Source organism: Vulpes lagopus, chromosome 6, assembly GCF_018345385.1.
Source record: "Vulpes lagopus strain Blue_001 chromosome 6, ASM1834538v1, whole genome shotgun sequence".
Classification (NCBI taxonomy): domain Eukaryota; kingdom Metazoa; phylum Chordata; class Mammalia; order Carnivora; family Canidae; genus Vulpes; species Vulpes lagopus.
This window is the reverse complement of record NC_054829.1, coordinates 42346851-42369764: the sequence shown is the minus strand read 5'-3', so window position 1 is coordinate 42369764 and position 22914 is coordinate 42346851. Positions and strand designations below refer to the sequence as shown.

The 22914-nt window shown below is 39.6% G+C and overlaps 1 protein-coding gene across 4 annotated transcripts in view; it reads left to right on the top strand.

The window, feature by feature from the left end:
* The window catches only part of FBXO34 (F-box protein 34), an 83445-nt gene extending 60782 nt beyond the window's left edge, over positions 1 to 22663 (top strand). For all 4 annotated transcript variants that reach the window (XM_041759037.1, XM_041759039.1, XM_041759038.1 and 1 more), the window contains exon 2: positions 19428 to 22663. In XM_041759037.1, coding sequence (XP_041614971.1) covers positions 19438 to 21573 — 2136 coding nt within the window. In that variant the 5' untranslated portion in view covers positions 19428 to 19437 and the 3' untranslated portion in view covers positions 21574 to 22663. The remainder of the gene's footprint in view (positions 1 to 19427) is intronic.
* Positions 22664 to 22914: the final 251 nt, after the last annotated feature.

Here is a 22914-nt window from a genome sequence, read left to right as displayed (position 1 = left end):
AAGCGGATTTTCTGGTCCTGCATCTGTGTATGAAGACATGGCTAGGTGGTCATCTCATGGTTTTTTGATTCTCAGACTTTATAAATTCCCACAATAAGAAGGGATCTGTTCTGGAAACCAAATAAACATTACACTTTTTTGTTTTTGTTTTGTTTTGAACATGAAATAATAAGATGATTTTAAAGGATGTTTAACCAAGTTTTAAATTTCTTGGTGCTTTTTAATCACTCTAAAATTTTAAGTAGAATTCTATTCAATATTATTTTGGAGAGTCACTGAATTTTCTGTTACAGTAGGATGTGTGTGATAGTGGGATAGAGTTAAAATATCTGTGCAGGGCAGCCTGGGTGGCTCAGCGGTTTAGCACTGCCTTCAGCCCAGGCCGTGACCCTGAGACCCGGGTTCCAAGTCCCACTTCGGGTTCCCAGCATGGAGCCTCCTTCTGGCTCTGCCTCTCTCTTTCTCTCTCTCTCTCTGTGTCTCTCACGAATAAATAAATAAAATCTTAAAAAAATAAAATACCTGTGCAACCTTGTTTTTAGAAAAGGCATTTTGGGATTTAAGTCTTTAAGACCAAAAAGAAAATTCACAATAATTTGATTTTTCTGATAAAAATCTGCCCCGAAGCCTTCCCATTTCCTTTTTCAATAGTGCTATGCTAGGAAAAAATGTTAATTTTAGTACTAATTTTCTTTACGTTATGGCTAGCCTTTGTTTTCATGTTAAGTTCAAAGATAATATTTGTTCTTTTTGTTTTCTATTTTTCTTTTCCCTTGCCATCTTTCCAACTGAGAACCCATAGAAGGCATTTATATCTGTAGTTTTGATTTGTGTGTTTCCTGTAATCATGCAAGAAATTTAGAGCTAAGTTGCATCAGATAGCTGTGACATCACTTTTCTTTTTCCATCAAATTTAGTTTTAGTGTTAAAAACTTAGGACATACCATATTCTTATGCTACCAGTGAGTGACCTAAAGAGTAATCTCTTGATTTTTAATGTGATTCCTGGGTGTTCTTCCTTTCCCTTATATTGTTTCAAAATCTCTTTGAAGTTTTTTTTGTGCATGTGTCTCCTCATAAATCTTCTAAAATTTGTTTCAGATCTGGAGTGTTTTAGAAATGGTTTGAGCATGCACCAGGATCAGATTCAGTTCCAAAAAGACCTTGCTTTATGTGCTATTTTGTTTCTGTTTCCTGATATTCTGACCTCATTTCTAGATTTGTCATGTAAATAGGCACTCATGTTCTTTCTAATGAGTTCTATTTATTAAGAAATTTTTCATATCAGGGTATGTTTGACTGTAAAATAGCTTTCCAAAAATCTTATGTGTTAAATATATTATGTAGGATACATATACTCTATACTTCCTTTTCTTCGCATAAAGATCTTTATGTACATAGGCTTTATTAGTCTGTCTTCCAGCTAGAATGTATATTTAATGATGATGAGTATTTTTATATTTTGTTCACTGCTGTATCCCCAGTCTTTGGATGAGTTCCTGGTACATAGTGGATGAGTGAGTGAATGAAAGATTTAGTTAGTATCATAGCTCCCAAATTGAGATTTGATAGAAGGAGAAATGATTGCTTGAATGTTCAAATTAGGGACTGGAAATTATTTTATACTTGTGAAGTGTAATGAAAAGAAATTCACCAACTTTAAGAGTTGGTGAAAATTCCCAAGGATAAGAAAGGCCTGATCTCTCTAGGTCCCACAAGATAGTTACTTACTTGTTCGTTAAGTCCCACAAGATAGTTACTTACTCGTTCGTTCTTTCGTTCTTTCTTTCTGGCTCTGTACCTAATGTGGGGCTTGAACTCACAACCCTGAGATCAAGAATTGCATGCTCTACTAAGTCCACCAGGTGCCCCAATAGTTGCAACTTGAGTGCGATTGTTAGTGTTACAGATGTGGATGAGGGTGGGTCTAGAGATCTCTACCTTCTTTGTAGTTTTAATCAAATCTCTGTGGTATATACTCATAAATACAGTTTCTCCTATGCTGCTTTCATCTTCTCTTGAATTTGGATAATTTCTGGTCTGGAGCAGTATTTTGAAAATTTGAATAACGTGAATCCCATCCAAAAGAAGAAATTTGTCAGGACTCTTTAATATAGATAGAATTTAAAATTTTTTACATTATTATGTAGTTAAATACGTGTGAATAAAACTAGTAAACCCTGTATGCTTCTAGATCTTATGCAACTATAAAGAGAAAATACATAACATATATAATACTTTAATATTATTTTGACACTATTTTGAATAAAGTTTGAAAAACTAAATTGATGATTACAGTATAAATGCTGACATTCACTTCTCAAATCCTTTAGTGTTTGTCAATTTTAAAGATACTGTGATAACTCATCTCTACTTTTCCCATTTGAGCTGCTGCTGAAATCTTTGTTCACACATTGGCTTTCATTTTGTCTTCATTAAATCAGGGTTTCAAGCACATTGGAGCATATCTGTAGGTGTTAAATACTTATTTTCCTTTTTTAAGATTTTATTTATTCATGAGATACCAGAGAGAGAGAGAGAGAGAGAGAGAGAGAGAGAGGCAGAGACACAGGTAGAGAGAGAAGCAGGCTCCATTAAGGGAACCCGAAGCGGGACTCAATCTGGGGACACCAGGATCATGCCCTAGGCCAAAGGCAGACACTTAAATGCTGAGCCACCCAGGCATCCCAAATACTTATTTCCAATTGAATTCAGTAACCAGAGAAGAATCTCCTATTTAGTTATCCTTGGGTATTTAATATTTTTCTCATCTATGTAAACATTTCGCTCAGAGTAGAAATAAGAATTATAGTAAATGTTACTCTCCTAGAGGATAATTGTTATATGAAACACTGATGTAAAGGGTCTGCTTATGCATGAAAGAAACTAGGTCTAACCCTGTCACCTCTCTCTAAGATCCCAGGTAATATATAGTTTGGCTGGTTTGCCTCTGGGGTAATGTTTAGTTCTCTGCTAATGACTGTAGAAGGCTTTGGATACAGAGCTCTTAGATTTTTTTACTTTGTTTTCTAAAAGTTGGAGGGAAATGTTTAAAATGAGAGGAGACGGAGTGTCAGTTCCTGAAATAAGACATATTGCAGGGTGTTTTCATAGGGAGAACTTGGTGTATCTCTTTATTTGAATCTTTTGTAACTTAGAATATAGTGTTTTGAGTTTATAGTGTATCAGAAAATGTTGACTTTTGAAGTTATGGCTACATCACTACTTGATTTTGAGCAAGTTTCAGTTTCTGAGCTTTAATCTCTTTTTCTGCACAATGATTACTGACTGCAAATACAAAACATTGAAGGTTATAGGTTTGTGGTGACATGAAAACCATGGTGGGGGGGGGGGGTAGGCATACAGAGACTAGAAAGAAAGCAAAGGAGCAGCAGCTGGTATAAAGGACCCAAGATGCAGATGATCTGAGGAACAGAAAGAAGGCCAGCTGAGATGTTTACAAAAGTGCTTTGTAGATGTAAAACATTCCTTACAACTCAGGTGCTGGCATGTTTAGGGAAATCTTTGTTTTCTCTTCCATCGGGCTACTGTTTGTTAGGTTGGAAGACCACCTTGCCTAGGGAGTAGAATCCTGCTTTGAGGCTGACAAGGAAGAGTTGGACCCATGAGTCACAAATTCCAGCAGTTTGTGAATTACCATTAGTTACTCTATTTGTACTAAAAATAGTCTGTTTCTATAAGATTGGAAGTAGGAGAAAGAGGAATAGGCTTATTACTAGAAATTTGGGGGTGAAGGAGTTTTGTATCATTTCTAATTCTTACTATGTTTGGCTTTGCTGTTTGGTATGTATAGTTTTGCCACCTATTAACCCAGCAATGAAATCTGATCTTGGGTATCAGGTTTTCCTTTGTGGTTTGGTTTGTTAATAATTGAAGTAACTGAAGGGTTCTGGGTGTGAACCCTGCATACTTTATAATTAATTTAGAACCAGGGAAGCTAGGATCTTCTGTTGAAGTAATTAATAACACATTGTGGCTTTAAAATAAATATTGTGTAACTATTATACCAAAATAACCAAAATATGATAATAAGACATAGGTTAGGTTTTTAGTGCCTTTAAAGATGAAAGTATTTTTAAATTTCTTGGTGTCCTTTTTCTTTCTAGTTTGGATGTGTAGGAATCTGTTTATCAGAAATATTTTAGCACTGATGTTGGTTTAGATTTTTTTTTTAAATCTATGTAAACATGACCCTAGGCAGCTGTGTTTAATATAGTAAAGAATCATGGGGAGACTTTATAGTGTTTCTTGTTGGGACTTTGTGTGTATTTTAGTATTTAAAGGATGTGGTTTGGAGCTTTGAAAATGAGAAGGAGATTGCCTAACTCATAGCTGAATGCCTGCATATCTAGATTGTTTTGTCCTGGGGGTTATTAGCAACATGAAAGTTGTTTTTACTCTAGTGAAAATACACTATTAAGTTAGAAAACTTTTGTGGAATTACTTGTTTGCACATGGCTGATGAGTAGGCTCTTCTTTAAAATCTGACATTACATAGGAATGTTTTAGGTAACTAGGGTGCTGGAAAAAGCTGCTGTTCAAGCCAAACTATTTTTTGCTTTGCAGGAAAGTAACCAAGATTACAAGTGACCATGACCTGGAGAGTATCCTCTGTGTCTCCACCACATGTCTACCTCCCATCGTTTAGCGAGCAGTGCACTAGGTCAGGAAATGGTGGGTGGAGTTGCTTAATTACATCAATTTCCTAGGCTGCCCTAGTATTGATCAGTTAGACACCCATATGTTCCATTTAAAAGATTGTTGCTGATTGGCTGGTTTCTTTTTTTTTTTTTTAATTTTTTTTATTTATGACAGTCACAGAGAGAGAGAGAGAGAGAGAGAGAGAGAGAGAGAGGCAGAGACACAGGCAGAGGGAGAAGCAGGCTCCATGCGCCGGGAGCCCGACGTGGGATTCGATCCCGGGTCTCCAGGATCGCGCCCTGGGCCAAAGGCAGGCGCCAAACCGCTGCGCCACCCAGGGTTCCCTGGCTGGTTTCTTTTAAATCCTTAGGTTTGACATTGATTCACTCTAATGAATGCTTACCAAGTACAAGGCACTGTGGTGCATGTTCTTTGAGAGCTTGCAGAAAGGAGTATGGTTACTCATACATTTCAGTTTATAATGTAGTAGGGGAGGGGAAGACAAGATAGACCATAGTAAGTGTCCCAAAGGATGCATGTAGTAGCCATTCTATAATATTGATGAGTGAGGGTAGGGCAGTGGATGAGACCTGGGCAGTGAGGAGCCCAGCTGGGTGAGCAATTTCATTCAGTAGTTAAGTGGGTAAAGAATGATAAAGATGGGGGTAACAGGTAGAGGAAAAAGATCAAATGGCTACTGTGAAGGTAAAGGGAAAAATACAAGGAAGGACTAAGGCAGGAGCTGTTAATTAGAAGCCCTGAGAGATAAGTTGTTGAATTTATTCTTCAGATACAACTACAGTGGAAAAAACCTGATTTTCACTTTTCTTTGGGGGATTTTGTGAGTTTGCTTTACAGATGAACTTTTGATCATGTAAATGGACCTAGATGGGAAACTAAAGTAATGGACCAGGAGATAAAAATTTAAGTTTTTCATCAGTTTGCCAGCTGGAGCTTCAGCAAGTTATTTTTTGGGTATCTCTTTGGAAAATAATGGTACAGTCTTTTGGATCTCTAATGGATAGCAGTTTTGTTTTCTCGGGCTCCATCTTGTCACTGATATGCTGTTTGATCCAATACAAAGCTATAGTGATCCAATTGAGGTGCTGTACAGTAGAGATGGATGTTATATTCTTACCCTCTTTTCCAGATTCAAGCTGTCTCCTCTAGAATACAGCATCCATTTAAATTCAACAAACAGTTTTTGAGTGAAGCTCCAGAGGCAACCGTGGTAAATCAGGCAAACAAGAGTTCCTGTCCTTGGGAGTTTACATCTTAGTAAAATAAATAGGTTATTTCCCTAGGTGGAATAGTGAATTCTACCCAAGTTTCTGTTTGAGGGAAGGCAGTACTTTTTGCCCAAAAAGAGAAGACAAGCCAGGTTTTGAAATTTCACAACATAATGTTATCTTTGACTGTGAGCTTGGGATGTAGAAAATAATGGATATTCTTTCAGTAAACAAGAAACCTAGGGATCCCTGGGTGGCTCAGCGATTTAGCGCCTGCCTTCGGGCCTAGGGCATGATCCTGGAGTCCTGAGATCGAGTCCCACATCGGGCTCCCTGCAGGGAGCCTGCTTTTCCCTCTGCCTATGTTTCTTTTTCTTTTTCTTTTTTTTAAATTATTTTTTAAAGATTTTATTCATTCATGAGAGACACACACAGAGAGGCAGAGACACAGGCAGAGGGAGAAGCAGGCTCCATGCAGGGAGCCCGAGAGGGTACTTGATCCTGGGCCCCCAGGATCACACCCTGGGCTGAAGGCAGCGCTAAACTGCTGAGCCACCTGGGCTGCCGCCTGCCTGTGTTTCTGCCTGTCTCTCTCTCTTTCTCTCTCTGTGTGTCTCATGAATAAATAAAATCTTAAAAAAAAAAAGAAAAAAAGAAAGAAACCTGCTGGTAGTTGCTACTTATTGTTCTTTTTCTTTTATTCTAATATTTTGTGCTGAATTGCAGTAGGTTTTCTTAGTTTAGATTTTCTGAAGTAGTGTTTCTCTCTCCTCCCCTCTCCCTACCTGTAGAGTTGCCCAGTAGGCTTAAAATTTATTCTGATATTATTCGGTTGATCATTGGTTACTTCCAGTCCTTTGTTAAATAGCTAAATATAAACCTGGTTGCTGTCTATTCTGTATTTTCTTTCTTTTTTTTCCTAAAGATTTTTTTTCTAAAGATTTCTAAAGTAGGAGCCTGCCATGGGACTTGATCCTGCATCCTGGGATTGTGACCTGAGCTGAAGGCAGCCGCCCAACTGCTGAGCCACCCAAGCATCCCTCTAGTTTTTAATTTAGATAATAAATGGTCCTTTAGGTCAGTGTTCTTTAACCTAGTCCATTGGCCCTGCTGAGCTTTAGGGAGGTGGTTTGTGAATCTCCTGAAACAACAATCATGACAGACTTTGTGGATATGTGCCCTTTCCTCTGGGAGGATCCATTTGCTTTCATCAGAATTTTAAAGGGCCTGTAATGACTATAAAAAAGATTAATGAGGGGGATCCCTGAGTGGCTCAGCGGTTTAGCGCCTGCCTTTGGCCCAGGATGTGATCCTGGAGTCCCGGGACCCAGTCCCACATCAGGCTCCCTGCATGGAGCCTGCTTCTCCCTCTGTGTCTGTTTCTCTGTCTCTCTCTGTATCTCTCATGAATAAATAAATAGTCTTTAAAAAAAAAAAGATTTTGTATAAAAGATTTTAAATAATAGGAGTGATAACATTTTTTCCTTTCCAGGCATATTTGGCAGGTGTTAATCTTTGGAGCAGTGAGTTCTTGAATGATTTGATCTCTTAAACAAACTTGGATTGTGGCGATCAAATCAGAATAGTTTTCTTGTTATTTTTCTTTTATGTGATCCTAAAACATCAAGCCTAAACCCCTGAGTTTCTGACCTTTACTCATTGTTATGGGCTGAGTTGCAAGCTGCTCCCCTTTTCACAAGTACCTGGGAATGTGACTGAATTTGGAGAGAGGGCTTTTAAAAAGGTGATTAAGGGGGTGCCTTGGTGGCTCAGTCGGTTAAGTGTCTGATTCTTGATCTCAGCTCAGGTCTTGATCTCAGGGCTGTGAATTCAAGCCTACTGTTGGGCTCCTCATTACCTGTGGAGCCTACTTTTTAAAAAAGTGATTAAGTTAAAAGAAGATAGAGTGGGCTCTAATCTAATCTAAATGGTATCTTTAGAAGAAAGAGGAATTTTGACCATAAGAGAAAGACACCAAAAGGCATGTGTATCCTGTGAGAACACAGTGAAAAGGAAGCCATCTGCAAGCCAAGGACTTAGGAAAAATGAAACAAAACCCGCTGTCACCTTGATCTTGGACTTTTAGCCTCCAGAACTATGAAAAGTAACTTTTCTGTTGTTTAAGCCACACAATCTGTGGTATTTTGTATCAAAGCTCAAGCAAATGAACATGCTCATGGCCACATGTAGGAATAGAGTGCCAATGTAAAGTATAGCAAGGTAACTATTTCTCTTTGCCCCAGTGCATTTTTGTGCAATGATGAAGTGTTGTGTATAGTTTCACATAGTCTGACACACATTTTCACACACATCTCACTGTAAAGAGATGGTAGAAACATGAAATCAAGATATAACAGATACTAATATTCCTATTCATACTGGCCTTATTCTTGATCACTCTGTAGTTTCCCATCTGTCTGTGGTTATATTTTCATGTCATCTCTTCTGTTCTCTACCATTTTTCATTCTCTGGAACTAAATTTTATAAATAAGTCTATTATAAATCAGAACCAGAGTAGTATCTGTGTGTATTCTCCTGTGTGTTTTTTGTACAGTCATTCCAACCCAGCCTTATTCTCTGATAATATTATCTATACTCACGCCTCTGTTCCATACTGTCATATTTGCATTCAAGTTTTGAAGTTTTCTCTTTGCCAAAAATAAATTTTTAAAAAAAAGATTTTATTTATTCATGAGAGAGACACAGAGGCAGAGGGAAAAGCAGGCTCCACCCAGGGAGCCCGATGTGGGACTCTATCCCGTAACTGGGATCACGCCCTGAACAGAAGGCAGATGCTCAACCACTGAGCCACCCAGGTCCCATGTCAAAAATAAAATTTGTGTGCATCCTAGTGATGGCTGCCTTTATTGCTAACTTGATTCAATACATGGGAAACTTAAGTTTGCAAATTAATGAAAAGCTAAAGGAGCAATATAGGTTTCTCAAGTTTGCCAGTAGGTTAGGAGTTCTGTCAGTGTTTTTCATGCTGAAGCTCCGGGGTGTAGTCTAACACTTAAAGGAAGTTACGTATTTAATAAGTGAATAGATTAATTTTAAGTAGGTTATCAAACTCAGGCATCCAAAATTGAACCCAAATTCTTTTTCTTCTCACAGTTAGACTTCTCAGTCTTCATTTATGACATTGTGAATAAGCTTACTGATGGGTGCCCCATGCATGTGTTCCTCATTTGCTCTCCTTCCTCTTTTCATAATGTGGTAGGTGAGAGCGCAGCCTTTGACTCCTGACTGCGCATATCCGGGCTCCTTGATGTACTTGCTGCGGCAAGTTTCTTAACTTCCCTCTGCTTTAGTTGTGTGTTTTTTCTAAATCTGCAATTAGAGATAATAAGAGCATGCACTTCTTAGGTTTTTAGGGGGATTGTGAGTTTTGAACAGTGCTTGACAGAAAACATTTTTGAGTTAGAACTATTAATTTTCTTTTTTTTTTTTTTTTAAGATTTATTTATTTATTCATTAGAGAGAGAGAGAGAGAGAGAGACACAGGCAGAGAGAGAAGCAGGCTCCTCGCAGGGAGCCTGATGTGGGACTCGATCCCCGGACCCGGGGTCATGCCCTCAGCCAAAGGCAGAAGCTCTACCGCTGAGCCACCCAGGCGTCCCAAGAACTATTAATTTTCTAGAAGTGAAAACAGATTATTCTCATCTATTTTATCTCTAGGTCTACATTGCTTTCTTTCTTTTACTTTAAACAACAAAACTTTTGCCAATAAAGCTGGCATGATTTGCGGTGTATTAGCACTACCCCTTTGGAGAGTAGTTGGGCAAGTTATACCCAGTTATAAAAATACACTCTGATTCAGGAATTCCACTTCTGGCAATCTTCTAAGGACATCCCCTTAAATGCAGAAGAGAGTGCGTTGGTGAAGTTTACGTTATAACCTCCATGGTTGGAGGGAGTAGTTTATTAAATTCTGACACACATTTATAATTGATGAATTTCAAGACTATGCTAATAACATGGAAAATAGTTGTGTTGAAAAGTATAACCTTTTATGTATAATATGATTACAACCATATTAAGTAAATATATGCAGGAATTTCAGAGGATAGGACTTATAAGAGGTCTTTTAACTCTCGACCTGTCAGATTCTGCATTTATGTAAAGCTGGTTCTGGAGGTGCAAGTTTACCCTTTAATTGAGAGTTCTATGTACCTTGTTTGTAAAACATCATCTTTTCCTGTTTGGCTTTAGGAACCAGGTTTAGTCAAATTCTGCAGAATTGGATGACCATGGCGGGGTGGTATAGAGGTGAAGACAGACCCTTTTTGTACTTGAGGAATAATTTTATGTGAGCTTTAAGATAAGAACATAAACCCCAGTATGTGATTTTTGTCTAATAATAAAACTGTTTGGGCTCCTTGGTGTGCCTAGTGTGTGTGTGTGTGTGTGTGTAAGAAATTTCTCACATTTACTTCTTGAGAATACTCATTTTTTAACACCAAGATCTGGCTTTGGGAAGGTAAAAAAAAAAAAAAAGAAAAGAAAAAAAAAAGAAAAAACAAGCTCTAGAACAGCAGCTTTTTCTATTTTCTTTTTGACTATAAACCTCATTTCTTTACAAGCGGTAATTTTTAACAATGTGCATAGACTGTTACTTCAGTCTTGGTTCAACAGATCCTAGGGGAATGTGATAGAAGGAAGAGTAATTACTAAACAGCTGGGCACAGGACTGTGGCTTAGGCTTTATTTCTTTGGTAAATACCATGGGTCCTATTTCTGAAGTAATTCCCCCACCCCTTCTACCTCCCACCCAGGATTGCTGACAATAGTCTTGCCAGATCTTTTGTCTGCACTGATACTGCAAACAGTTTCACTTGGTGTGTTAATATTTGTTACCCTGAATTTTTATGTTTTTGATTCTTTTTTTCTTTCCTGTGGAACAGTTACCCATAATGGGCCAGCCTGTGCCCAGCTGACTGTTACAGTACTTTGATCAAGACAAAGGCCCAACATGAGGTGTTTGTATGTTGGCCCATTTGTGGTGTGGTGTTGCATTTACACTCTAGATTTTGTGCTCTTCTCTGATTGCTTATATCAAACATTATTTGGCACCTAATGGATTTTTGAACTGTTTGTGGCTGGCCTTAGAATCTTTAACATTTATTTCCTAGGAAAGCGACATCTTTATGTCCAAGTTATGTTTGGTCAAAGAGGGATATATGTTAAAGCTCTGATGAGTTCTCTGAAAGTACTACATTACTTTCAAAGAAAGTACTGCCTTAAAAGTTCATATAAAATATATGTGGAAGAATGACTGGTTTCAAAGAAAAATAAAAGCATCAGGTCACTCAAGGAGTAACATTTTGCTGTGTGAGAGGGTAGAGATTTTCTTTTCCTTTGTTTTCTTTCAGAAATATTAGAATAGGAAAAATAATCAAGAAGGTTTTAACAGGAATGGTAAATATCTGAAAATGTGGATGCGAAATTTTCTCAGTAATGCTCAGTGTACTATTCAATATATATCAGTGATTTGGGGGGGAATAACGTTTGGCATTATGTCACAGGAACAATAGGAATTAACTTTGTAAATCCTTGACTGGATTAATGTAAACATAATACTTCACAACTGTTATTTAATAATTCAGAATAGCCTGATTAAGTGTTCTTCCCTCTAGCCTCCTCGGGGAAAAAAAAAAGAGGATCCACGTAAACTGGTCACTAATTCAGTATTTTGCAATACTGTAAAAATGTTAGGTGTTGCTTCTTTTATGATCACAATAGAAGAGCAAAGTAGTGGCTACCCTTCCCAACTTGTAATACTCTTTTTTAGTATGTTTTAGATATTTTATTGTCCCATCAGGCCTATAATACACTTTTGTTTTGGGGAAGTTACCTTTGTTTGGTCTTTTTTTTTTTTTAAGATTTTATTTATTCATGAAGAAAGACACACAGAGAGAGGGAGACACATTAGGCAGAGGGAGAAGCAGGCTCCCTAAGGGGAGCCCTATGTGGGGTGGAACTCCATCTCAGGACCCCAGGATCACATCGTGAGCTGAAGGCAGACCCTCAACTGCTGAGCCATCCAGGGGTCCCTTTGTTTGGTCTTTAATCATGATACACAATCTATATTAGATAACCATAAAGCAGGTATGTGTTATATTTAAATAATATTGTGAATTCTAAGAATGATGAAAGCTGTGAGCAGTGAGTTCTGGAAAACTACATGTGCTTCCAAAGGCTAGTCTCTGTATTGCTCGAGATCTTTTAATAGACAGTAAAGGAGTTTTTCATTAAATTGTGCACTGTTAACTATCCAGCCCTCCCAAGGCAAAGTTCAAAGGTCCCATGAAATGGCTTTAGAGAATGTTCCTTAAAAAAAGAGTGAACTTGCTCCCCCGAAAATGAAAGCCTCCCTCCTCCCCCAGTATTTTGGAGCTCCATTTGAGAATTACCGTCTTTTCTGGCTTAGTTCAGTTTTTTTGTTTGTTTGGTAAAGGCACTCAGTGAGATTTGGATGCCTTCTGTCAGCGCTTAGAGGCTTTGAAATGAAGTCCTTTCTTAGGCCTCCACCTGTATTCACACCCTCCTGGTCTTGGCACTTTTTCTACTTTAACGGCCATGGAAGTAGTTTCTACGTACTTTTAGATTATATTGCTTCCTATGTGATATGGTATGTCTGCTTTAATTTATCACAGTTCTATGTAGAGGTTTTATGTGGCACTGAAGAAAAACCCAATTTGAAAGATAAAAAGCTCTTTGAATAGATGCTGTCGGAATTAATTTTATTTGTGTCATAATTGGGCCTAGGTTCTAAAATATTTTTTGTTTTGTAGCAAGGAAAATAGGTCCAGGAGACTCTTATTAATTCTCATCCTAATTCTCCCACTATTTAGCTGGGGGGCTTCTAGCTTTTCATTATAATAGCTCTTTTGCTTCATTTGCAAAAACAAAGATTTCATTATACATGCAGTTGCTAGTCATAAAAAAAGAGTGGTTTTAAGATGTCTCTGGAAGCTTTTACATTTTATTTATTTATTTATTTAAATATATTATTTATTCATGAAAGACACAGAGACATGGGCAGAGGGAGAAGCAGGCTCCGTGCAGGGAGCCGATGTGGGACTTGATCCCGGGTCTCCAGGATCACGCCCTGGGCTGAAGGCAGACACTCAACTGCTGAGCCACCCGGGGATCCCCAGCTTTTACATTTTTAAAGGAACAATTTATTTACTATATAGTTTTATCCCCTTTAAAATTATCGTGGGAATGCTCTTTCAAGGACTATTCTATTTTAATAGAATCTGGTGTTTTTAAGTAGGCTCCATACCCAGTGTAGGGCTTAAATTCACAACCCTGAGATTAAGAGTTGCAGGCTCTATGGACTGAGCCAGCTAGGTCCTCCTCCTCTGGCCTTTTATAAAAGAAGAATGGCTCTTACTATTCATTCATTCATTCATTCATTCATTCATTCATTCATGACTATTTATTTATTTGAGAGGGAGAGAGAGACAGACTGCAGGTACATAGAGAGCGGGGCAGAGGAGGAGGGAGAAGGAGAGGGAGAATCTCAGACAGACTCCTTGCTGAGCATGGAGCATGATGCTGGGCTCAGTCTTCCCACCCTGAGATCGTGACCTGAGCCAGATGCTTCATAGACTTAGGCACCCAGGAACTCCCCGTGCTATTCTAATAAAAGTTGACTCCTTTTTGGAGTGCATTCCTGTACCTTTAATGAAGCAGAAAGAAACTGAAAATGACTTATCTTCTAACCTGTTATCTTCTAACCTGTTGATAGGCAAGGCCATAGACTGAGTGACAAGTTAGAAAACAGGCATCTGCCTTTGATTTTTAGGCTTCCTGATAGCGTGAGGAGAAATCTCATCCTTTTCCCACCCATCCTTTTTTCCTTCTTTTAAAAATTCTTTGTACTTCTGGTTTTTTTTTTTTTTTTAATTGTATTTATTTATTTGACAGGGAGAGAGAAAAAGCACAAGCAGGGAGAGCAGGAGAGGGAGAAGCAGACTCCCTGCTGAGTAGGGAGCCTGATTCCACGGCTCCATCCCAGGACCCTGAAATCATGACCTGAGCTGAAGGCAGGTCAGCTTAGCTGACTGAGCAACCCAGGTGCCCCCTTTCCCCCATTCTGACCCTGTGTTGACATTGTCATTGATCAAATTTATCCCTCCACAGACTAGAGTTAGTATGACTCTTTCAACTTTGGGATTTATCCAAGCAGTTGTTTTTTTTTGTTTTGTTTTGTTTTGTTTTTGTTTTTTTTTTCTCTAAGCAAAGTTAAATTCTCTTCCATGGCTCCATTTTGGGATTGTACATGTTGTTTAAAGGTGAGAGTTTTTCCAGCTTTTTCAAGCTAAAAACAGAGAGGCTAAAAGGTATACTGACTGGAATTATTTGAAGACAGAATTTCAACCTTCAGTGGAGGAAAGCTGTTCAAGTTTTAATTGATTCATTGTTATATCTCACCTTATTCCTGGAAAGGATCAAGGTGACAGGTAAGGTGACAGGTATTAAGGTAACAGGTGACAAAGACTTTCTCCTTCACAGTTACCCTTTGTGAAAGAGTTGTTAAGGTTCACTTTATCGCCTTCCAGTCACTCCTTCACCATGAACTTCTGGCTCTGCCCTACTCACCACTGTAGTTATTTTTTTTTTTTAAAGATTTATTTATTTATTCATGAGAGACATAACAGAGAGAGAGAAGGGGAGGGGGGCAGAGACACAGGCAGAGGGAGAAGCAGGCTCCATGCCGGACTCAATCCTGGGTCTCCAGGATCACACTCTGGGCTGAAGGTGGCGCTAAACTGCTGAGCCACCCGGGCTGCCCCACCCACTATAGTTTTTAACAGCAGGGTCACCAGGGATCTCATTTTCTTTCTTTTTTTTTTTTTTTCCATTGGCCAACCTGTGTCAGTCTGCCTATTAGATATCTGTCTTGCATGTAGTACTTTTTAAAACCGGACCTACCTCTCTTCCCCCTGCTCCAAATCTGTTCAGCTACCTTTTTCACCATCTCACTAAAAGGTACTACCCTTCATCCAGTTGCTAAAGCCATAAGATGAGGACCTATCCTTTGACACCTCTCCCTCAACCTTTATTTATAAGGAGCAGCTAAAGTTCCTGTCTGTTGTTGCTTACTTAATCCATTTACTTGTTTCTCTGCCCACAGCATCTCAGCTAGACTGTTTCTCACTTACTTCAGTTTCATAAAGGCATCGTTTACTTTTGAACCCCTTAATACACTATCTTCCTTTAGGGTTTTAGCTTAGGAAATCAGGGATTCTCTGACCTACACTTTCAAGACTAAGCTTGGTGCTGGTGGTTCCCTCACATCCCTTCATACACTCCTTCCTTCTGTGCGTTGTCCTCTCTCTCCTCCTGCATGGACTCTCTCAGCATCCATACTGTCTTTATAAACACACACCACATTGTATTGTAATTGGTTATTGACTTCTCTGTCTCCTTAAGGGCAATGACTATGTCTTATTTGTAATTGCACCAGTAATATCCAGCCCAGAGTGTTTAGCAAATTTCTGATAATAGATAGTAAGAAATGGGCGATGGTTAGTATGAAAACAATTTTGAAGCTGTTATGCTAGTTTTATGGTTTTGATTGCTTTAAAATTTGCATCTTAAGTGCTATGATTAACCTTCATTTACCAGGTCCTATAGTAGTGGTTCTGTGTATAAGCTCCCAGAGTGTGAAATAAGGTAGGGGCAAAGCAGAAATGAAGCTGATAGGTTGGCTGGGTGGCCTCACTTTGCATTCCATTGATAAAGAGGTTAGGCTTTCCTATAGGTAACAGTAATGTAGCAGAGTAAGATAGCTGCTTAAACTAGGGCACTTATGCCAGAAATGAAGAGGGAGCATTTTATTTTTTTATTTTTTATTTTTTTAGGGAGCATTTTAGTGATTGGATATGGGTCAGGGAGGAGGAATCTATAAGCGACCCAACTTTCTGGCTTGACTGGCTAGGTACTTGGTGCTTTTGTTAACTAGTTGTGTCAATTTTTGAGATTCTTTCTGACATCCAGGTATGCCTGCAAGGCAGGCAATAGAATATGAAGTTTGGGAGAACACACCATTGGAGAGTCATCGGTATGTGCTTGTTAAGAACTACAAGAGAGCACTTAAATATATATAGCCTGAGTAATGATCTAGAAAAAGAAGGAACGCTGAGGAAGACAGACATCTAAGGCTGGGGAAGAAGAGAAGAGAACTGGGGGGGGGGGAAAACTGTCAAACTCAGGAGTTGGAGTTAAAGAGGAAATTTGGCAATAAAAAGGCTACTGGCTTTTTTTGTGCCTTAAAGAGAAAATAACAAGTAAGAAATTGGGTCTGTCTTTAACCAGCTGTTGAATAGATGCTTCAGGATGGACTAGTTGCTAGGCTTTTTGTTGAGCAGCTCTACCTCACCCCTCTTGGTGGCCCAGCACACTAGCCCAAATCCAGAACCCCACTGACATTCTTACATCAGATCTAGCACATGACCTTTAATCCCTTCGAAGCTAACTCTAAAGGTTAAAAACAGATTGCAGAAATTTTGGATCCAATCCCAGATTTTCTGATTCCTTGGGCCCCGGGGATCTTAATTTTTTACAAGAATATTTCTGATTATCTAAGGAATAGTCATGTGTAGGTAGGTGCTAGAGCCCTTCATTTTGTTTAATTGCAAGAGAGCAGGACTTTATTATGGAGAACTTTAAAGTACAATTGTGATGAAGAGATTGGCAACCATGGAAACCTGGCTGGAGATTTCCACAGTGCCTTTGTTGGTGGGGGTGGGCTGGGTGTGGGCAGAGTGCCACCATCTGGTATAATCTGTTAGAGATCTCAAGTTTCCATCTTACAGGTTTTTGTGGCAGATGCCCCTGGTGCCCTGTATCATACCCTTGTGGTCTTCCATGGATTTCAACCCAAACTCAGATTTCCATAGTTTCTTACTCTAAGTCATGCCAGCACTTTTCTGTTTTCTGCCTCAGGACCTTTAAGCCCAGTGCAGGAAGGAGGGAGGTTAATATCCTGGGCAACCTTTAATTAGTAGGCAGCAAGAACCCATCCCTAATCGTGCTTCCTTCAGCAGTCCCCCAGACTCGTCCCCCACCCTCCAGCAGTCACCCCAATTGCATCGAATGACCTTACTGGCATTTCTCCTTCCCAGTTGTACCTTCCCTCACTTCTGTTCCCTGGGATCATCTCCTGTTTTAGTCCTCCTAAAACCCTGTCTACTAGCAACATGTCATTGAGCTGACTTTACAGGTTAATAAATGCAAAAAAAAAAAAAAAAAGCCTTCCATAATTACATTATTTTCTTCTTAATGTCCCTGCCTATCAATAATAGCACCTAAAATAACGTGTGGGGGAAGAAGGCGAAGAGAACATATTGCACAATGCAGAATGGCACACACATTGCTGAAGTTTAAATTTATTCACAGACACTCTGTAATGAGATCATTATGTGAGAATTTATTGGATTTTCCAGCAACTTCCATTTCTTTCATTTCACTTAGAGAAGGGTTGTAGAGAAGATGAAAAACCATATGAAAATATGAAAAAAAGGAAATTGTTGACACAGAGTTAGCGATATATAAAGCCTCTTTTTATTCATTTATTTTATTCATATATATTCATCTTGAAGAGTTCTCAGTGGGTCTTTTTGTAAATGATAGAAAGGCTATAAAAATGCTATAGTGCAGGAAAAGGGGGCACATCACAGATTTAGGATAGAAATTGCCAGAGATCATCAACAAACCAATCTGATCTATTTCAGGATTGTCTTTGAAAAGATACTTTGTCTTAAATGCAAGATTTCTCTTCACCTAGCTCTAGAAGATACTCATATTCCTGTTTCTTCTTTTAACTAAGCCTAGACTCAAGGAATTAAGAGTTGAAAGGTAAACAGACTTGTTCTGTATGGTCACTTTCATCCTTGACGATTAAAATTAGTATCTGAAAGCAATTATCATAGAGGTTGACACATAGCAAGCACTCACTAAATGTTATAAAGTGAATGATAAGGGAATACACTGAGTTGCCGAATATGCGTGTCCTAGACTGGTGTCCACACAAGTGAGAGTAGGGAAATTCTATGTGCTCAGACTTGTGGGGCTCTTGCCACCAACCCATGACCATAGATATTTATTTTTGTCTGTTGGTTTATTTTGCAGGAGACCAGGTATCCTGACAAAACATTTTTTTCTCTGTGTATAGTGTTCTGTGTAACAGTGGTTATTTTATTGTAAAAATTGATGAGCTTATTAGATAATTTAGTATTCAGATCCCTCTGTCAACGTTTGAAGTGAGATCCAGAGAGGAAGTGACTTGTCCAAGGTAAACCCAACTGAGTCTAGCTAATTAATGATAGAGCAAGGACTAAAACACACATCTCTGCATGTAATCATCTTTCTAATTTCTGAGATGGTTCCTGTCTCCTCTAGCCTTGGTCAGAGAACAAAACAGGACATTGTTTTTCTGAAATAGTTTAGAATAGTCTAAAATGATTTTTAGACCTAATAAGGATTATGGGTTCTGTATTTGATTTAAGGTATTTGGAGGAAATTTGACAGGAGCTTATACAAATAAATTATTTAGAAAATCAAGACTAGAGGCTCCTGGGTGGCTCAGCTGGTTGAGCGTCTAAGTCTGGATTTCAAGCTCAGGTCACGATCTCAGGGTCATGAGTTCAAGTCCTGTGTCAGACTCGCCACTCTGTGTGAGTCTGCTTGAAATTCTCTTTGTTCTTCCCCCTGCTCACATATGTGTGCATATGCTCTCCTTCTATAAATAAATAAATTCTTTTAAAAAATCAAGATTGGTAGATGGGCAAAGTATATAAGTAATAAACAGATGAAAAATAACAAACATCTAAAATACCCAACAGTAAGAAAAGGTTAGAAACCAGTACAACAGTTTGACAGATTGTTTGCAACCAACAAAATGCTAGCTGTGACGATTTACAAATAGGGTCAGTCTACTAGGGATTCGGGCCAGTTCTTTATATCTTTTCCTTCTATACTGTACTTATTATTTGGAAGTTTTCAGTAAGTTATTTCCTTTTTTTTCCCCCCTAACATTTAAAGGACTAATTTTATATATAAGATGTTAACTAAGGTCACTATCTGAAATTCACTTCTATTCAGTCTCATTCACCAATTTATTTTCTGGCCTATTCACCATGGAAAATGGTTGTTTTGCCCTTTTTTTCTCTTTTAAGCATTTATTTATCTATTTATTTGAACACAAGCAGGGGGAGGGGCAGAGGCAGAAGCAGGGAGCCCAACAGGGGGGACAATCCCAGGACTGACCCCTACATGATGACCTGAGCCAGAGGCAGATGCTTAACCATCTGAGCCACCTAGGTGCCCCACTTATTATTATTATCAAGATTATTATTCTTGATCTGTACATTAAAAACTAGCTGAAATGAGAGTTGGTATGGTAAAGATTTGATGTACTGACAATGTTTCTATTACTTGCTAGAACTGTCAGAGTATATGTTAAAAAACTTTTCTAAAAACAAAAGCACTATCTTAATCAAATATGTATTTCTTTCCTGTAGAGCCTCTGTTATGCACCTAAAGCCATACTGGAAACTCCAGAAGAAAGTGTCACCTCTGGAAATCAGCAAGGAAACTTTGAGAACTCCTATGACCCACCACGAAGTGAATGATGAAAAATGCAAAGCTAGCTACATGAAACCAAGTGTCTTTCCTTCACCCTCTCTTGGTAAAGCATCATCTCGAAAGCCTTTTGGGATTCTTTCTCCAAATGTTTTGTGCAGCATGAGTGGGAAGAGTCCTGTAGAGAGCAGCTTGAATGTTAAAACCAAGAAGAATGCATCATGTGCAACAATCCACCAGGGTGAAGAAGGGGAAGGGCCGCTTGATATCTGGGCTGTTGTGAAACCGGGAAATACCAAGGAGAAAATTGCATTCTTTGCAGCCCACCAGTGTAGCAATAGGATAGGATCTATGAAAATAAAAAGCTCCTGGGATATTGATGGGAGAGCTACTAAAAGAAGGAAAAAATCAGGGGATCTTAAAAAAGCCAAGATACAGTTAGAAAGGATGAGGGAAGTCAACAGCAGGTGCTACCAGCCTGAGCCCTTTGCGTGCGGCATTGAGCACTGTTCTGTGCATTATGTGAGTGACAGTGGCGATGGCGTCTATACCGGGAGGCCTCTGTCAGTCATACAGATGGTTGCCTTCCTTGAGCAAAGGGCCAGTGCCCTACTAGCTACTTGTACGAAAAACTGCACTAATTCACCATCTGTGGTGAGATTTCCTGGGCAGGCCAGAGGTGGGCTCTCAGCCTCCGAGCCCTTTTCTGCTCCAGGAGCTTGTGAAGAATCCACAGAAAGGGGAAATCCTGAGGTTGGTGAACCACAGAGTGAGCCAATCCGTGTCCTTGACATGGTAGCCAGGCTGGAGTCTGAGTGCCTGAAGCGGCAGAGCCAGCGTGAGCCTGGGAGCCTCTCGAGGAGTAACAGCTTCCGTCGAAATGTGGGCCGGGTGTTGCTTGCAAATGGCACGCAGGCTAATGAAGGCAAAACAAACAAAGGTGCCCTGGAGGCACCAGACACTCAGGTGAATCCTGTGGGGTCTGTGTCTGCGGACCACAGTCTCTCAAGAGCTGACCATTGTTCTCCTAGGGAGAACGAGTCCTGGGACAGTGCTCCTCGGGGCTGTCCCCCATTGCCAGCCGGTGTGAATTTCCTCACAGACAGTGCAAAATTTGAGCCAGATCAGCAAACTGCTATGAAAAACGGCAATAGATACGACGTGGAAATGACCGAGGAACTTGCTGGGTCACCTTTTCCTCCTCGCACCTGCCCTCAAGCCATTGAATTGCCCACAGATGCTGTTGATTGTATGAGTAGAGAGCTCGCTCCGCTCACTAGCCAAAATCCTGATCAGAGAAGAAAGGAATCTTTGTGCATTAGTATCACTGTGTCCAAGGTAGAGCAAGGCCAGCCTTCTAGTTTAAAGTCCTGTGAAGACCCACTTCCAGGGATGTTGTTTTTTTTGCCACCGGGTCAACGCCAGTCGGACTGTTCCCAGTTGAGTGAAAGCACAAGGGAGTCTCCTGAGGCCAGGCAGCTTCAGGATGCTGCTGAGGGGGACAGTGCCTCTGAGGAGAAAAGCATGTCAGCTGATGCGTTTGTCCCGCCAGCCTCTCCTGTGGAAAGTACATTGCCGGTGCTCGAGGCATCCAGTTGGAAGAAGCAAGTGTCTCATGACTTTCTGGAGACAAGGTTTAAAATCCAGCAGCTTTTGGAGCCTCAGCAGTACATGGCTTTTCTGCCCCACCACCTCATGGTGAAAATCTTCAGGTTACTCCCCACCAAGAGCTTAGTGGCTCTTAAGTGTACCTGCTGCTATTTCAAGTTTATCATTGAATACTACAACATCAGGCCCGCAGACTCCCGCTGGGTGCGAGATCCGCGATATAGAGAGGACCCTTGCAAGCAGTGCAAGAAAAAATATGTGAAAGGGGATGTGTCTCTGTGCCGGTGGCACCCCAAGCCCTATTGCCAGGCATTGCCCTATGGGCCAGGCTACTGGATGTGCTGCCACCGGTCTCAGAAGGGCTTCCCTGGCTGTAAGCTGGGGCTTCATGACAATCACTGGGTCCCTGCTTGCCACAGCTTTAACCGGGCGATCCATAAGAAAGCAAAGGGGACCGAAACTGAAGAGGAATACTAGAGTCTATGTGAGAGGTGACAAAAGGACTAATCCTTAAAATGGCAAAACACCACCTAGATCCACCATTCAAGTGAATGTTGCCCCTCAGAGCCATCACTGTAGGAGAATCTGTACTCACTCCATCAGGACTGCCATTGCTCAGGCATTTTTTAAACTCTGGCTTTATGAGCTATACGAGGAAATTGGTCTCATTGTTTATAGTGGCGCCTCCCATTTGGTCCAGGGTGGTGTCCCCACAGTTTGATTCGCTTGGCTGTGAATATGCCTGTTCTCCCAAATCAAATCCATCCTCAAAGGACAAAGACTTGCCACCAACAAGGACGTTCAGAAGAGTTCATTGCAGACTATGCAGGCAATCCCCAAAAAGGGGTTCCAGAAATGTTTTAAGCACTGGCACCATATTTGAAATAAGTGACTAGTGTCCTATGGAAAGAACAGCAGCACACTTGGATGAAAAGTATGCTTACAAAGGAAAAGTCAGGCACCTTACCTTTAGCCCTTGTATGCTTGATCTGTGAGATTGAAGTTTGTGGTTGGAGATGGATTTCATGCCCTGTGGTGTTTACAGTGTATATAATGGTTGTGTTTTCATAGGGCTATGAAAGTGCACATTAAACCCGAGCGCCTTTACCTTAGATGAGTGCTTTGGCCCCTCTGTAAATAACGCTTTAAATGCAGTTGTATATAGTGGACAGCAGACTGAACATAATCCCCACAATGCAGCTAGGATAGTGTTGCGGCTACAATTGTGTGGTATTTTTTTTCTTATTGTCTTGTCTTAAATTTGTACATCCTGTATAAAATATGAATGTTTCCCAAATAAACTATGAATGTTTCTTGTATAATATATAATGTTTCTGAGAAGAAACTCTAAATAGTTAAGAGGTTAACCTGTTGAAGATACCAAATAATGGTTTAACTGGACAACCTTAAAATTAGCATAGAGAACAATCCTTTGTTATATTTTAGTGATCCACCAAGAATGAGAGGATATTATATAGTCAGATAATAACATCCTTGTCTACTTTACTCTTTCTGTCTGGTTACGAATTTTTTTTAACTTCAATAAAAACATGCATCTTAAATGGGACCTGAGTTTTGCATAATTTTTTCCTTACTATTTTGAGGTAATTAATAGTGGAGAATTATGTGGTGAATTAAATCGCAAGAATTTAAATTTTGAGTCGTTAGAAGGGGGAGAGAAAATTGGTTTTTTTTGCTACAGAAAAGAGACCATCTTAATCCTGTGAGCTTACATTTTTGCAATACTTTAATGCTTATTTTGAATTTGTTGTCTGCCCAATACCTACCATGTCTCCTGTTGGAGGAGGTATTATCTAG